The 17,206-nt window shown below is 39.1% G+C and overlaps 1 protein-coding gene across 11 annotated transcripts in view; it reads left to right on the top strand.

Moving 5' to 3' along the window:
• The window catches only part of MACF1 (microtubule actin crosslinking factor 1), a 410,697-nt gene that overhangs the window by 142,327 nt on the left and 251,164 nt on the right, over window positions 1–17,206 (top strand). For all 11 annotated transcript variants that reach the window (XM_069068000.1, XM_069068006.1, XM_069068005.1 and 8 more), the window contains exon 2: window positions 5,512–5,573. In XM_069068000.1, coding sequence (XP_068924101.1) covers window positions 5,512–5,573 — 62 coding nt within the window. The remainder of the gene's footprint in view (window positions 1–5,511; window positions 5,574–17,206) is intronic.

Consider the following 17,206-nt stretch of genomic DNA (forward strand, 5'->3'; position numbering starts at 1 on the left):
TCCCTTCCTTAGGGAACCTAACCTAACACCTCCTCCCCACTCCCCTGACTTACTGTAGGCTCATCCCATTAGTGCGGAACTTGGTGCTTGGCTCACTGTAGCTCAGAATTCCCAAACTCAAGAGATCTGCCAACCTCAGCCCTCCTGGCTGTAGGAATTACAGGTGTGTGCCATTATATTTGATTGTAATAATATGATGGCAATAATAGCATATCTGTGAGGCAGCCTTATATAATAGAAAAGAACACTGGACTTGGAGATTTGAATTTGAGTCCAGACTGACACTAACTTGGTCACCTTGGACTATTTCACTAAGCCTCATCACTTACATTATCTACCTTACAAGGAAAGGGGATTATAAACTATAGAGTACTATAGAAATATGTTACTATTATCCCCCTTCTACAAATTAGGAAACAGTTTCTGAGTGAAGTGACTTATCCACATACACAGGATTAATCCTAGGCCCTCTCATTCCAATTGCCCTTTTTACTTCCCCAGCACTTAGTACAGCACTTGATTCAGAGTGAGTGATTAGTAAATGCCCTTTCATTGATCCATACACATTTATTTATTTATTTGACATTTTTCTATAATGAATCTTCATCCTGATTTAGCAGTTATATGTGAAAGCCTATGTAAAGCCTCAATTTTCTTGGTTAGAAAGTCTCAGCCTCTCCCCATGTAAACAGTGTTGCACTGGGTGTTTAAATTTTTCTGCTGATTTATTGAGATCTTATACCTAGGAGCTACAATATTCTTTTATTCTGTTATTTATATCCAGAGGCAACTGATGTGGCTGCTAGGCAGAATCCTCCAGCTTAGGGGATAGATGTTCTTTATAATCCTCTTCCAAGGAACTTATGGCAAAGGGCTGATTTTAGGAAGGTGAAATCAGTAGCAATCATAGTTGCCAATAGTAATGATATTTATGACTAGACCACCAGTATTTCTCTCCAAACTGAACTGGAGTTCTCTGTGCTGGAGGATGACTGGCTGGAACTGTTGTGTCTCCTCGGTGCGTTATCTTCACAGAAGGACCTTGAAGAACAGCTGGGGTTCTTACAGATGGAATTAAAAGAGCACCTGAGAGTGTCAGTTATGTGGTCGTTAACCTAAAGGAAATCAGGCAGTGGATCTCCACCTTTATCTTTAAATTGTCCTTCAGTTACTACTATGTTAAATCTGAATATGCTGAAAAAAGGGACAGAAACAAACTTCAGTGCAGGGGAAAAACCATACAGATCCACAATTTCCCATATAATTCTATTTATTTTTTTCTTTGTATATTGGAATGTTTATGTTTGTTGTTAAGGAATTAAAACAATAATCCTTTAGTTTTGTTTTTAAAGGGAATTATGTGTTTGGAGGTTAGAAACTTTGTTTAGCCACTGACAAAGTTTGTATTGTTTAAGATATTTGGGAAATAGATAGTAGTAGCATTAGTGAACATTTGGTGGGTAAACATTGTAGGCCCCTGTAGATTCCATCTCATTAGAGATCTACAAGGCAGGGGGTCCACTACTCATACAGAAGATGACTGAAATCTTCTGGGTTTTATGGCAAGATGAGGTTATCCCCCAGGGGATCAAGGATACCTCCATTTTCCATCTCTGTAAAGGAAAAGGAAACAGGTTGTCTTGTGACAATCACAGAAGGGTCTCTCTTATGATGAAGTTGATGTATGTATTGCCAGAACTAGGTTAGCATTTGTGAGGCTCTGAAAGAAAGTGTGTGAGAAAAGGTATTAGGCTGCCTATCAAAGTGAAGGTCTATAGAGTTGTTGGGCTCACCTCCTTATTGTATGCCTGTGAAACCTGGACAGTCTACCAGTACCTGGCTAGAAAATTGAACTGCTTCCATTTGAATCCTCTTAGAAGGATTTTTGAAGATTACCCAGCAAGATAAGGTACTGGACACTGAGGTCCTCTCTTGAGCTGAACTGCCAGGCATTCAAACTCAGCAGCAGAGAGTTCAACTCCAATGGGCTGGTCACATAGACTGAATGCCAAATGCATGTTTACTTAAAAGACTGTTTCACAGAGAATTTGCACAAGGCAAGTGCTCACATGGAGGTCAGAAGTGGTACAAGGATATTCTCAAGGTCTCTCTGAAGAACTTTAGTACTAATTGTGAGACCTGGGAGATGCTAGCACAGGATTGCTTGGCATGGTGTGCCCTCATCAAAGAAGGTGCTATGCTCTGAGCAAAGCAGAATTGCAGTAGTACAAAGGAAACATTAGATTGCAAATCTAGAGATGTCTCCCTTCTAAAAATGTTCAAACAGATTATCTGTGCCCAACCTATGGTATAGCCTTCTGAGCTCATATTGGACTGACCAGCCATAGTCAAACACACTGTACTTTGACTCCAACATCATATCATTGGTCCTCTTCAAGTACAAAGGATAAACAGCAGCTTAAAAAATAAAAACAAATGTCTGAATAAGTTGTTTCTGGCACAATAATGTTGTGCTGTTTATATAATGAAGCCTTTTGTTTGCATTATTTGATTTGACCCATGATTAGTAACTTCAGGGCTGTGCCAAGTTTGATGGGACTTTGAATTTTGTTATTTGGATTGCACTAAAATGCAGTTCTACTTTCATGCTCTAGTCTCCTATTTGGCTAATATTCTACCCTTCTTTATGTAATTATAGAATGTGTATATGCATATATATATTTATATGCATAGCACTGTCCTGAATGTGATCTGGGTCAAAAAGGTATAATATTAGGTTTTTACCCTCAAGGAATCTATTATCTCACAAGGAGATAATACATGCTACTTAGTATTGTTATTGTCAAAGGGGTAATTATACATAATGAGTGCTGTAGGAATCTATGAAAAGAAAACATTTTTGTAAAGAAGAATGATCAGTAAAGGTAGGATATCAGAAGACCTGATATCTAGTTCTAGCTCTGCTACTAGTACTTTCTGTGTAAATTTGGGTAGACCAGTTCACTTCTGGGCCTTAGTTTCCTCATCTATAAATGTAGGGGTTGGATATGATAACTTATAAGGTCCCTTCCACCTTTAAAATACCATGTTATGCTATGATTCCTTGGATATAAGATGTAAATTGAGTGTTGAAGGAAGAATGATAATGGCTAGCATTACTATATTACTTTAAGCTTTACCAAGTGATTTTACATAAATTCTTAATTTGTTCTTCCCAACAACCCTAAGAGGCCTCAGTGCTATTATTATTTAGTAGGTGAGAAAACTAATGTTGAAAGAGACTAAGTGATTTGAACAGGATAACAGTGTTTAAGGCAGGATTCAAATCCAGGTCCTTCTAATTCTAAATCCAGCATTTTGCTGAGACTATACTTCTTCAGATGAAGTTTAGATAGGTAGAAAAGAGAAAGGATATTTTCAAGGGTGATGGAGACTAACATGAGCAAAGACAGAAAGGAAAGAATGAGTAAGCTGTATCTGGGGAACAGTGAGTGTACTAGCCTGGATGGAGCATAGATAATTCTTTTTTTTTTTTTGGCTTTTTGGAGGGCAATTGGGGTTAAGTGACTTGCCCAGGGTCACACAGCTAGTTTTTGTATTAAGTGTCTGAGGCCGAATCCAAACCCAGGTCCACCTGACTCCAGGGCCGGTGTTCTATTCACTGCGCCACCTAGCCTCCCCAGCATAGATAATTCTTAAGTTTCATGTTTACTCCCTTTCTTCATCTAGGATTCAAGCTAGGAAGTAATTAAAATAATAACTTTTGAAAGGCATACTATAGCCAATTATTGGAAGGCAGGCTAAAACTTTTGTCCTGTGAGCAGATGAGAGCTATTGAAAGTTTTTAAACAGGGAAAGTAACATCATGAAAACTGTTTAAGGAGAATTAAACCCTGTGCAGAGTAGGTTGAACCTGTAAGAAGATAGTCAGGTCAACCACTTAGGAGGAAGCTGTTAAAATAATGTAGAAATGATGTATTTGAGGACTTGGTGAAGGTTTTAGTGGGAATAGAAAGAAGGAACAGAAAAAGGAATATTTCACAGAATTTGGCTGAATATAGATTAAGGAAAGGACTGAATCAAAGATGACTCCAGTGATTTGATGACTGTAATAATTAGCAAAAAGAGAAAAACCACAAAAAGGAGCTAGTTTGAGGGAAAGAGAGACATGAATTAGGTTTAGGTCTTACTGAGTAAATATGTGCAAATGGAAATGTCTGATTAGATATATGGAGCTAGGGGAACTAGACTTTAAGAGGTTAGGGTGTGAAAGAAAGATTTGAGACTGAGTCATCTACATAGAAGTATTGTTGAAAAGAAGTACATGGAGTATTTCTTTGATGGAAAGAGCATATATAGAAAAGGGGGAAAAAAGCTAAATGTTGGAAAAAGTGGAGAGCTGATATGAAGGTATGTAGGTCAGTCAGTCAGTCAATATTTATTAAGCACCTTCTGTGTGCCAGGCATTGTGCTAGGTCAGTGGAGTGGAGGCAGAGAAGGAACTATGAAATAAGGTCAGATTTATAGCACGGATGTTCAAGTTGCTGAGGATTATGACAAAGGACGAAATGGAAAAGAAAAATGTGAGCCGCTCGGTCCTGAAATATTTGTGTCTTAGGGATTGTAGGTAACCAGTAGATGATGCTTTGGAGAGTATGGGATTGGTGGATGGCAAGGACTATAAATGAAGTTAGGTGGACAAAGTATATGGGTTGAGTTTTGTTTGGGAAAGAAGTAACTTACCTGTCCTTCCCTCCCATTGAACTTGAGGAATGGAAGAAGGCTATTTTTCGACAGTTAGAGATGCAGTGGAGAAGATGATGCCACTTGTCAACTCTTAGCCTTATAGACTTTTAAGGCTATGCTAAGCTATTAATAAATGTTTGTTTAATTCAATTTAATTAAGAGAAGGGAAGAAGTTTGCCTCAGAAGTGGTCAGTGAGAACTGAGATGAGGGAAGCAGTGAGGTATGAAAAAGAGATGACATGTTGGGGGGAGATAAGAGTGCTGAATAAATAAGTAGGCATAGAAAGTAGAGTTCAGCCCTGGCATTCTGAATGGAGTAGTAGAGTGTGATGCTAGATGATTATCTAGCAACAGTGCTTGGCACATAGACAATTTAATAAACATTTGTTAAATTGAATACCATTGTGAATGGCCCATAGATGTTACTTTCTGGTGCCTGTCAGCAAGATGACCATCATTTGGTATGTCTAATCCTCACTAATCTTAGAAGCAGAGGTTCTTTTCTGGTGATAAGGGTTGTCTTAGACTAGTCATCCCATAGGTACAGGGTGGACAACTTCCTCAAAGCAGGAAAGGAAAATTTCCATGAAGCTAAATAGTTTTTGAAACTTGTGTTCTTGCCGACTTCTGAGAGAGAGTACAGGTTGTCCCTTAGGCTATCAGGCTCACGTCCCCTTGCTTTTGGCAGAATCCAACCCTACCAAGGTTTCTGAGAAAATTGAGGCAGGGATCAGTATAGGTATGTTAGATTTTTTTTTACCTGGATAATACTAACCAAGAGTCATCTTTGTGTTTTCTTAACAGATGAACGGGACCGTGTACAAAAGAAAACATTCACTAAATGGGTGAACAAACATTTGATGAAGGTAAGGTTCTCTCATACACAAGCATTGTTTCTATGGCAGCTGTATATTCCATCTGAACTCTTCTCGTGTTTCAACTCTGATATTCTGATTGAAATGTTCCAAATAAAGTATTTGGATAATTCACTATTTATTATGTTTCTGCAGTAATTGTAACAATAACACCATACTTTTGTATAGTGCTTCATAAATTATGCAGTGTACCCATACCTGTTTGATCCTTTCTATACTACAGTGAAGTAGAAAGGGAGGGCATTATTACTATGTTCATCTAACACATGAAGAAACTGAGGCTCAGTGAATTTAGGTGAAACCACATGACTAGTAAATGGTAGAACTGGGACTTTCAGAAGCCCAGCCTCTCCTGACTTCTGTCTCACATTCTTGATCAGGTTCTTCTTTCTACTTCAAGCTGCCATAGGTACTGTGTATAGCATTATAGTGGTAAGGTGGAGGTAGGGGTAGAAAATACAATTTGGGTATTTCAGAATCAGAATAATTTAGATAAGCTGACAAGAATGGCTGTGAAAAATTGGACCAGCCCCTTCCTTTCTAAGGGCTTCAGGTTCCTGTTATATAAAATGAAAGGGTTAAACTAGAAGACCTCTGTGCTTTTTTCTAGCTTAGACATCCACGATGTCTTCTCTCTCTGTTCAATTAATTTCTCCATGCTGATAATTACACTTACTATTATTTTCTAGAGCTGGGATGGTGATCTCCAGAATGGCAGTGATGTCTGAGATTTTTAAAGTACTTTACCCCAAGAATCTTTTTTTTTTTTTTAAGCAATTGGGGTTAAGTAACTTGCTCAAGGTTACACGGCCAGTTATTTCTGGGTGTGGTGCTATGTTATCTGAGCCCAGATTCGATCCCCAGGTCATCCCGACTCTGGGGCCAGTGCTCTTACTCGCTGAGCCACCTGGCCGCCCTGTACCCCAAGAATCTTAAAGTAGTTTACTAAGTATTTTAAATATAATTTTCTCTTTTTGTTAGTATGATCCCTGTGACATCTCTGAAGTAAGAATAGGACTGGGAGTTTTATATCTGGGCAAATCAAGGTACAAGGGACTGCTTAGGGTAATATACTCCTGGAGAGCCAGGATTTTTAAATCAGAGACTCTGAGTTGTAGATTGGTCCTGAGTCAGCCAGATAAGAACACCATAGCCATGTCCTGTGAGCCTGGTATATTCTCTTGGTCTTCTAGGAGAACTTAAGATACCCTAACTTATTTCAGGACTGCTCCCTAAGTCTTTTATAGTTGAATATAAATACTGTGGCTCACTGCTGCTGAGTTGTAGCTGGTGCTGCCTGGTAGATCTAAGCTTTGGTATTGTATGGTAACAGGAGTCTGTAGAAGAGAGGCACCAGGGGAACACACCATAGCATTGTTAGAAATGGGAGATCAGCCAAGTTTTTGCTTAAGTCTTTACTAATTTCTCTTTTCTTCCTCCTTCTAGTCTTGATTCAAGTAGCTATTTTCCACTGGGAGACCTTTTGTAGATACTAGATCATAGATTTAGAACAGCAGAAAGAACCTTAGAGATCATTTAATCCAAACACTTCATCTTAAAAATGAGGAAACTGAGGCCTAGAGAGGTTAAGGGACTTGCACACAAGTAACAGAGATAGAAGCTGAGCCCAGGTATTCTGGCTGCACATACAGGATCCTTTCCAATGGCATAATAATAATAATCCTTTCAGAATGGCATAATAATAATAGCTAGCATTTATATAGAGTTTTAAGGTTTGTAAAGTGCTTTAAAAATATTATCTCATATTTTCTTCACTACATTTATCCTTACTACAACCCTAAGAGGTAGTCAGTATTATTAACCTTCTAGTTGGTGCAGTGGATAGAGTGCTGGGCCTAGAGGCAGGAAGACTCGTCTTCCTCAGTTAAAATCTGGCCTCAGACCCTAGGTTTTGGAATTGTCTTAGATCATTGTATTGCTGGGAATAGATAAGTCATTCACAATTGATCATCACACAATATTGCTGTTACTATGTAGAGTGTTCTCCTGGTTCTTCTCATGTTACCTCACCTATAGGTCTTTCCAGGTTTTTCTGAAAGTATCCTGTCTGTCATTTCTTTTTAAAAAAATTTTTTTAATTTTTAGTTTTCAGCATTCATTTCCACAACATTTTGAGTTACAATTTTTTCTCTCCCCATCTTTCCCCTACTCCCACCCCAAAATAGCAAGCCTATTAAATACCACTTCCTCCAATCTGTTTTCTCATATCCTCCCCCTTCACCTCCTCTAACTTTCTAGTAGGGCAAGATGGGTTTCTATACCCTAGTACCTGTATATCTTATTTCCCAGTTTCATGTAAAAAAAAAAAAACAAATTTTTAAACATTTGTTTTTAAAACTTTGAGTTCCAGATTTTTTTCCCTTCTTCCTTCCTCACCCACCCCCACTGGGAATTAGATTGTACATGTGTAGTTACCTATATCATTTCCATAGTAGTTATATTGTGAAAGACTAACTATATTTACCTCCATCCTATCCCACCCCCCACTTAATCTATTTTCTCCTTTGATCCTATCTCTTTTCAAAAAATCCCTTCTAACCTCTCCCACAATCTGCCCTCCCTTCTATCCTCCCCCTTCTTATCTCCTACCCCCCTATTTTCCTGTAGGGTAAGATACCCTATTGAGTGTGTATGTTATACCCTCCTTAGGCCAAATTCAATGAGAATCAGGTTGTCCCATTCCCATTCACCTTCCTGCTCTTCCCCTCCATTGTAACAGTTTTCTCTTGTCTCTTTTATGAGATAATTTACCCTAATCTATCACTCACTTTCTTCTTCTCCCAATAAATTCCTCACTCACCTCTTTATTTTTTAGATATCATTCCTTCATATTCAACTCATTCTGGGCCCTCTGTCTGTGTATACATGAACATACAAATCCCCACACTCACATATCTATTTGTATATACATACATCCTCCTATGCATATATATATAGTATATATATGTATATATAAGTACGTATGTGTATATGTGTGTATATATACATATACACATATATATTCCCTTCAACTATCTTCATGCTGAGAGAAGTCTCATGAGTTACAATTAAGATTTTTCCATGTAGGAATAAAAATAGTTCAGCTTTAATGAGTTCCTTATGATTTCTTTTTCCTGTTTATCGTCTCATGCTTCTCTTGCCTCTTGTGTCTGAAAGTCAGATTTTCTGCTCAGCTCTGGTTTTTTCATCAAGAATGCTTGAAAGTCTTCTATTTCATAGAATGACCATATTTTTCTCTGTAGCATTATACTCAGTTTTGCTGGGTAGATGATTCTTGGTTTTAGTCCTAGCTCCTTTGACCTCTGGAATATCATATTCCAAGCCCATCGATCCCTTAATGTAGAAGCTTCTAGGTCTTGTGTTATCCTGATTGTGTTTCCACAATACTCAAATTGTTTCTTCCTGACTGCTTGCAGTATTTTCTCCTTGACCTGGGAACTCTGGAATTTGGCCATAATATTCCTAGGGGTTTTCTTTTTTGGGATCTTTTTCAAGAGGCAATCGGTAGATTCTTTCAATTTCTATTGTGCCCTCTGGTTATAGAATATCAGGGCAATTTTGCTTAATAATTTCTTGAAAGATGGTATCTAGGCTCTTTTTTTGATCATGGCTTTCAGGTAGTCCAATAATTTTTAAGTTCTCTCTTCTGGATCTATTTTCCAGGTCAGTGGTTTTTCCAATGAGATATTTCACATTGCCTTCTATTTTTTCATTTGTTTGGATCTGTTTAATAGTATCTTGATTCTCATAAAGTCATTAGCTTCCATTTGCTCCAATCTAATTTTGAAAGAGTTATTCTCTTCAGTGAGTTTTTGAAATTCCTTTTCCATCTGGCCAATTTGACTTTTTAAAGCATTCTTCTCATTGGATTTTTGGGCCTCTTTTGCCATTTGAGTTAGTCTATTTTTTAAGGTGTTATTTTCTTCAGTGTATTTTTGGGTCTCCTTTAGCAGGCTGTTGACTCGCTTTTCATGAATTTCTTGTATCATTCTCATTTCTCTTCCCAATTTTTCCTCTATTTCTTTTACTTGATTTTCAAAATCTTTCTTGAGGTCCTCCATGGCCTGTAACCAATTCATATTTTTCTTGGAGGCTTTTGATTCAGGGGTTCTGACTTCAGTGCCTTCCTCCCACTCCATGCCTTGATTCTTTTTGTCCCCAAAAAAGGATTCTGTTGTCTGTTTGTGCTTCTGTTGCTTGCTCATATTGGCAGCCAATTTCTTGACTTTTGAGCTCTTTGCCATGGTGGAACTCTGCTTCCAGAATAGAGAGAGCTATGTCCCAAATAGCTGAGGTTTTTGCAGCTGCCAGAGCTATTAGATGGGTGCCCTCTCTACAGCCCCCATACATTCTGGCTCACTGGTCACACACCCCAAGACCGTGATCTGGATCCAAGCAGGTCAAAGCAAGAGCTTTGACTTTTACCCTCTGAATGGTTGCTTGGTCCCCCTACGATCTGCAGGCCAGGAGCTCCAGAAGTAGCCACGCCTCCTCTGCTTCTCACTCTGGGGGTAGCAGCCAGACGGCACTCTTCTATCCTCCCCTGCAGCAACCAAGTTCCATACTGACCTTTTACTTTTGTCTTTGGCATTTATGGCTTGAAAAGTCTGGAAGCCACTACAGCTGCTGGTGATTTACTCTTGTGAAGTCTGCTCTAGCCACCACTCATAGGGACCGCCCTGGGGCTAAAACCGAGGCTCAGGCGGTTTTGCCCTCAGCTTCCAGCCTGTTGTAGTGGACCCTTCCTGCTGGCCTGCTGGGCTTCCTTCAGCAGGAGATTTGTTTCTCTCTGTCACTTTGTGGGTTCTGTAGCTCTAAAGTTTGTTTACAGTCATTTTTTACATGTATTGGAGGAGGTGGAAGCCAGAGCTGCATGGAAGTCCTGTTTCTACTCCACCATCTTGGCTCTGCTCCTTGTCCCATCATTTCTTTTTTGAGGGCAATTGGGGTTAAGTGACTTGCCAAGGTCACATGACTAGTTTTTGTGTTAAGTGTCTGAGGCCAGATTTGAATTCAGGTCCTCCTGACTCTAGGGCCAGTGCTCTGTTCACTGTGCCACCTAGCCGCGCCACCCTCCCCCCAACATTTCTTAAAGCAAAATAGTATTCCATCACAATCACATACTACAATTTGTTCAGCCATTCTTCAGTTGATGGATATCCCCTTAATTTCCAATTTTTTCATCACAAAAAGAGCTGCTACAAATATTTTTGTACATATACATCTTTTTCCTTTAAAAAAAATCTCTTTAGGATAATGGTATTGCTGGATCAAAGGGTATGAACAATTTGTTCAGCCATTCTTCAGTTGATGGATATCCCCTTAATTTCCAATTTTTTCATCACAAAAAGAGCTGCTACAAATATTTTTGTACATATACATCTTTTTCCTTTAAAAAAAATCTCTTTAGGATAATGGTATTGCTGGATCAAAGGGTATGAACAATTTTATAGACTATTAAGCATAGTTCTGCTTTGCTCTCCAGAATGTCTGAATAAGTTCACAACTCTACCAGCAATGTATTAGTTTCCAAATTTTCCCACATCCCCTCCAAGATTTACAATTTTCCTTTTCTGTCATATTAGCCAATCTGATAGATGTGAAGTAGTACCTCAGAGTTGTTTTTATTTATATTTCTCTAATCAATAGTGGTCTCTGTTGTTTATTAATGAGAATTAGGATTCAGGATTTGGGGTGTACAGACTACATTGTCCCACTTTCTACAGTAAACCCACCTAAGTACATTGCTGCAGTAGTAAGAGGAATCCAGTCTTCAGTTTCTTCATGCCATTGAGGCATATCAGTTTTATTAAGCAGTAAATTTCAGCGAGTAGCCAAATTACTGTGTACAAGGCACTGATTGTGATAGCTCTGAAGATAAGATAGAATCCAAATTGTTGTTGTTCAGTCATTTTTGTTGTGTCTGACTCTTGGTGAATTCAGTTGGGGTTTTCTTGGCATAGAGACTGGAGTGGTTTGTTGTTTCCTTCTCCAGCTCATTTTACAGGCAGGGTGAAGGGAATTGTCCAGGCTCACACAGCTAGTAAGTGTCTGAGAACAGATTTGAACTCAGCAAGATGAGTCTTTCTTTCTTTTTTTTAAATTAAATTTTATGTTTATTTTTAGTTTACGTCATTCATTTCCACAAGATTTTGAGTTACAATTTTCTCCCTGTCTTTCCCCTATGCACCATCCCAAAACAGTGATTCCACTGTTTGCCCCCTCCCCCACTCTGCTCTCTCCTATATCTTCCCCCATACACCCTATGACTTTCTGGTAGGGCAAGATGGATCTCCATACCCCAGTGCCTGTATATCTTATTTCCAAGTTGCATGTAATTAATAATAATAATAATATTTTTTAAACATTTGATTTTGAAACTTTAAATTCCAGATTTTTTCCCTTCCTCCCTTATCACGCACCCTTACTGGGAAGATAAGCAATTCAATATAGGTTATACATGAGTAGATACACAAAACATTTCCATAGTGGATATATTGTGAAAGACTAACTATATTTCCTTCCATCCTGTCCCACCCCCCACTTGTTCTATTTTCTACTTTGATCCTGTTCCTTTTCAAAAATGTGTGCTTCTAACTACCTTTCTCTCCATCATCCCCCCTCCCATCCCTTTTCCCCCTACTCTCTTGTAAGGTAAGATACCCAATTTAGTGTGAATGTCATTCCCTCCCTAAGCCAAATTCAATGAGAGTGAGTTGACCCATTCCCTTTTGCCTTCCTGTTCTTCCCCTCCATTGTAACAGTTATCTCTTGCCTCTTCTATCTGAGATAATTTACCCCATTCTGTCTCTCCCCATTTCCTCTCATTATATTCCTCTCACACCTCTCAATTTCACCTTTTAAATATCATCCCTTCCTATTCAATTGATCCTGTGCCCTCTATGTATACCTGTACACATATATACACACACATTTATATTCTCTTCAACTAGTCTCATACTGAGAAAAGTTTTATAAGTTACAATTATCATTTTTCCATGTAGGCATATAAATAGTTCAACTTTGAAAAGTTTCTTATGATTTCTTTTCCCTATTTACCTTCTCATGCTTCTCTTGCCTCTTGTATTTGAATGTCAGATTTTCTATTCAACTCTGTGTTTTTTTTTTTTATCAAGAATGCTTGAAAGTCCTCTATTTCATTGAATGACCATATTTTCCCCTGAAACATTATACTCAGTTTTTCTGGGTAGGTGATTCTTGGTTTTTATTTTAGCTTCTTTGATCTCCAGAATATCATATTCCAAGCCCTTTGATCCCTTAATGTAGAAGCTGCCATATCCAGTGTTATCCTAATTGTGTTTCCACAATATTAAAATTGTTTCTTCTTGGCTGCTTCTTATATCTTCTCCTTGATCTGGGAACTCTGGATCCTGGCTATATTGTTCCTAGGGGTTTTCTTTTTGGGATCTTTTTCAAGAGGTGATTGGTGAATTCTTTCAATTTCTATTTTTCCCTCTGGTTTTTTGATATCAGGGCAATTTTCCCTGAGAATTGTTTGAAAGATGGTATCTAGGCTCTTTTTTTTGATCATGGCTTTCAGGCAGTCCAATAATTTTTAAATGATCTCTCCTGGATCCATTTTCTAGGTCAATGGTTTTTCCAATCAAATATTTCACATTGCCTTCTATTTTTTCATTTGTTTAGATGTCTTTAATAGTATCTTGATTTCACATAAAGTTATTAGCTTCCATTTGTTTCATTCTAATTCTGAAGTAATTATTCTCTTCATTGAGCTTTTGAAATTCTTTTTCCGTCTGGGCAATTTGGCTTTTTAAGGCATTCTTTTCCTTATTGGCTTTTTGAGCCTGTTTTGCCATTTGAGTTAATCTATTTTTTAAGGTGTTATTTTCTTCAGTCAGGTTGTTGACTCTCTTTTCCTAATTTTCTTGCATCATTTTCATTTCTCTTCTCAATTTTTCCTCTATTTCTCTTATTTGGTTTTCAGAATCCTTCTTAAGCTCCTCCATGGCCTGTAACCAGTTCATATTTTTCTTGGAGGCTTTTGGTGCAGGAGTTCCGACTTCATTGTCTTCCTCCTGTTCCATGCTTTGATCCTTTTTGTCCCCCCAAAAAGAATCTAAAGTTGGATTGCTATGTTTGCTTTACTTCCTTTGCTTGCTCATGTTGCCACTCAATTACTTGACTTTTAGGCTCTTTGCCACAGTAGAACTCTGTTTCCAGAGGGAAGAGCTTTGTCCTAAATCTCTGTGATTTTTGCAGCTTCCGGAGCTATCGGGAGGGTGCCATCTCTACAGCCCCCACACACTCTGACTCACTGGTCACACACCTCAGGACCACCACCTAAGAACGTGATCAGATCCAGGCAGGTTAAAGCAAGAGTGATTACCCTCTGAATGGTCACTTGGACCCCCTACAATCTGCAGGCCAGGAGCTCTGAAGCAGCCATGTGGAGGTGGTTGCACACGGTTGCAGCACCTCTACCGCTTCTCTCTCCTGGGGCAGAGGCGGGACTGTGCCTCTATCCCCCCCAGTTCCAATAGTGTTCTACACTGATCTTTTACTTTTTCTTTGGCATTTATGAGTTGATTTTTCTGGAAACCACCACAGCTGCTGGTGATCCACTCTCCTGATGTCCAGTCCAGCCGCTGCTGGTCGGGGCCGCCCTGGGGCTAAAACCATGGGCTCACATGGGGCTGGGCTGGGCTCAGCATGCTGTGATGGACCCTTCCTGCCATCCTGCTGGGCTTCCTTCAGTGGGAAATATGTTTCTCTTTATCACTTTGTGGGTTCTGTAGCTCTAAAATTTGTTTAGAGTCATATTTTATAGGCATTTGAGGTGGTTATGGGGGGAGCTCATGGAGTTTTCCTGCTTCTGCCCAGCCATCTTGGCTCTACCCCCTCAAAATGAGTCTTTCTGACTCTAGGCCTGGGGTTCTGTGTACTATAGTGCTACTTAGCTACCTAGCTTATCTTCTACTAGAGGATTCAACATATAAGTGAATATAACAGATTCAACAGATAAGTGAATATAAAGGATATTCACAGTACTTTTGAGAAGGAAATTATTAACAACCGGGAGAAAATAAAAAGAACCGCGATTGGAAAGATGGAGCCTTAGCTGATCCTTGAAAAGAGCAAGGGATTTCAAGAGGTAGAAGTGAGGGAGGACAACCTTCTAGATATGAAGGAATTGCAAGTGGCGATTTTTACAAGTGGCCCATGGGATTTCCTGTGTGTAGAACAGGTAGGCCCGTTTGACCCAAAAATAGAATGCGTGAAAGGGAATCATGTGGAATGAGTCTGGAAAGGTAGGCTAGATTTTGATTGTGACAGGCTTCAAAGGTGTACAGGAGTTTGTGTTTTATACTAGAGGCATGAGCAAAGCTTTTTGAGCAGGGTTTGACCTATATTTTATGATTGATTCTTGGTTTGTCAACTGTACTAAGGATAGATTGGAGAGGAGAGAGACTAAAAGCAAGGGGACCAATGAGGAGCCTCTTGCAGTAATCCAAGGGAGGAGTGATTAGGGCCTGAACTCTAGTAGTGGTTATGATATGAAGAGAAGGGGAATTGATGTGAGTGATAGTATGGAAATAGAGATAAGAACTTGCAACCAATTGGATATGAAATGTGAAGGGGAGTGAAGTGATGTGTGTGTGAAGAATGTGAAGAAGAATGAAGAATGACTCTAAGGTGGCAAACTTTGGAGACCCTAAGCATGGTAGTACCCTTTGCTGAGTTAGAGAAACTAGGAGAAAAGGTTCACTTAATTAACAGGAATTATAATGAGTTATGTTTTTGGACTTGTTAAAATAGTCACTACTCGCCTTTATGTAGTGCTTTAAAGTTTACAAAATACTTTACATATGTAATCTTACTTGATCCTCACAACAACCCTGTAAAGTAGGAGCTATTATTATCCACTTTTTACATATAATGAAACAGGGTGAGAAGTTAAATGACTTCACAGGGTCACATGGTTAGTGAGTGCCTTAGGCTTCATTCAGAGTGTATATCATTATGTTCATCTGTACAGGTAAAGTGGAACAAGGCCAGAGGAAAAATTTGAGGAGAAATAACTTACTTGGGGTGGTCATGGAAGGCTTCATAGGAGGTGGCATCAGCATTGGACCTTGGAAGGAAGAAAGATGAGAAAACTTTTGAGAGTCAGAGATGGGGTGAAGATGTCTTTTGTCAGTATGAAAATTGGTCTGAGCAAAAACACAGACCAAAAAAGGTATAACCTCAGGAAGTGGGAAGCTGTCCAGTTTTATGTGAAAGGCATGAAGGAGAGGAGTATAAGATCATGTTGTACAGGTAGGTTGGAGCCACATTGTGGGAAGGCATTGAATGCCAAAGTCAGGCATTTAAACTTTATTCCATGGGCAGTGGGGAGCCATTGAAGTTTTTTGAGAGGAGAAGTAACATGATCCTAGTAGTACAGTGTATTCCATGGTTGTTAAGACACTAGTGTGGCAGATGAATTGAAGGGGTGGATAGACTTGAGTCAGGAAGACCAGTTAAAAGGCTGTTGCAATGGACTAGGTGAGAAGAGATGAAGATGAGGGTGGCCACAGTGGCAGTAGAGGTAGCAACTTGTATGTCACACAGTGGACAATCACTTTTAATGAGTTCTGTAATTGTCCTTCTCAATGAATTTTCATAGAACCATCCTAGGTGGTGACACTTTATTGAGCTTCTAAAAGCTTTAGAGGTCCAACCTATAGTTCATTCCTTTCTGTACAGATCCTACACACACTCCTACTCACTCTTATACCCCACTCTTCCTGTTAAGACTCTTTTCTAGGATACTAGAGCATGTTTCAGTTAATCTTGGGATCTGAGCACAAGGGCACCTGTGATTTGGCTTTTTTTCCTTGCAGAGAAAACTGGCCAAAGAATTAAGAAATTTAGATAATCTTATCCCAGTATTTTAATGGGAAAAAGGCAGTGCAATATAGTAGAAAGAGTCCTGGACTAGGAAAAGAGAAGATATGAGTTCAGCTCTTTGCTACTTGCTAGATGTATGTCCATGAACAAGTTATTTAACTTCCCAACCTTTAGTTTCCACTTCTGTAAAATGGGGAAAGTAATATACCATTGTTGCACTGAAAGGAGCGAGATAAAAGATCCCTGAGAGTGAAATTTGGAAGTGGATTTTATTACCCCGGGACTGCCGGGGTCATATATCCAGATAAGACAGTGAGTTGGTATGGACAATGTGCCAGTTTTTAAAGTGAGTCAGGTTCCATAAGCAGAGACTACAGTCAGTGATTTGACAGTGTATTTTTTAATTTCCCATGCTCTAGAAGTTTACCCTAGGCTGAGGGACAGGGAATCTAGAATGGGCGGAGATGGGGAATATCTGGTGGGTGGGGGCAGGGGATGGGGAAGAACAGAGCAGGGATTTTACCCTAGGCCGAAATTCCTGCTCAGGGATCAGTTGGGGGAGGGAAGGGTGGAGTTGTGCTCAACACCATCTACTTACCTTGCAATATTTTTATGAAGAAAATGCTTTGGAAACTATAAAGCATGATAGAAATAAAAATTATTACTAAAGTAACATTTTGTAATTTTGTTAGCATATATAGTCGGAGGATTTAGACTTACTCTTCATCCCC

The sequence above is a fragment of the Petaurus breviceps genome, unplaced genomic scaffold, assembly GCF_028583685.1.
Source record: "Petaurus breviceps papuanus isolate PSGF00001 unplaced genomic scaffold, PetGlider_PUasm1.0 90760, whole genome shotgun sequence".
In the NCBI taxonomy this organism is placed as follows: domain Eukaryota; kingdom Metazoa; phylum Chordata; class Mammalia; order Diprotodontia; family Petauridae; genus Petaurus; species Petaurus breviceps.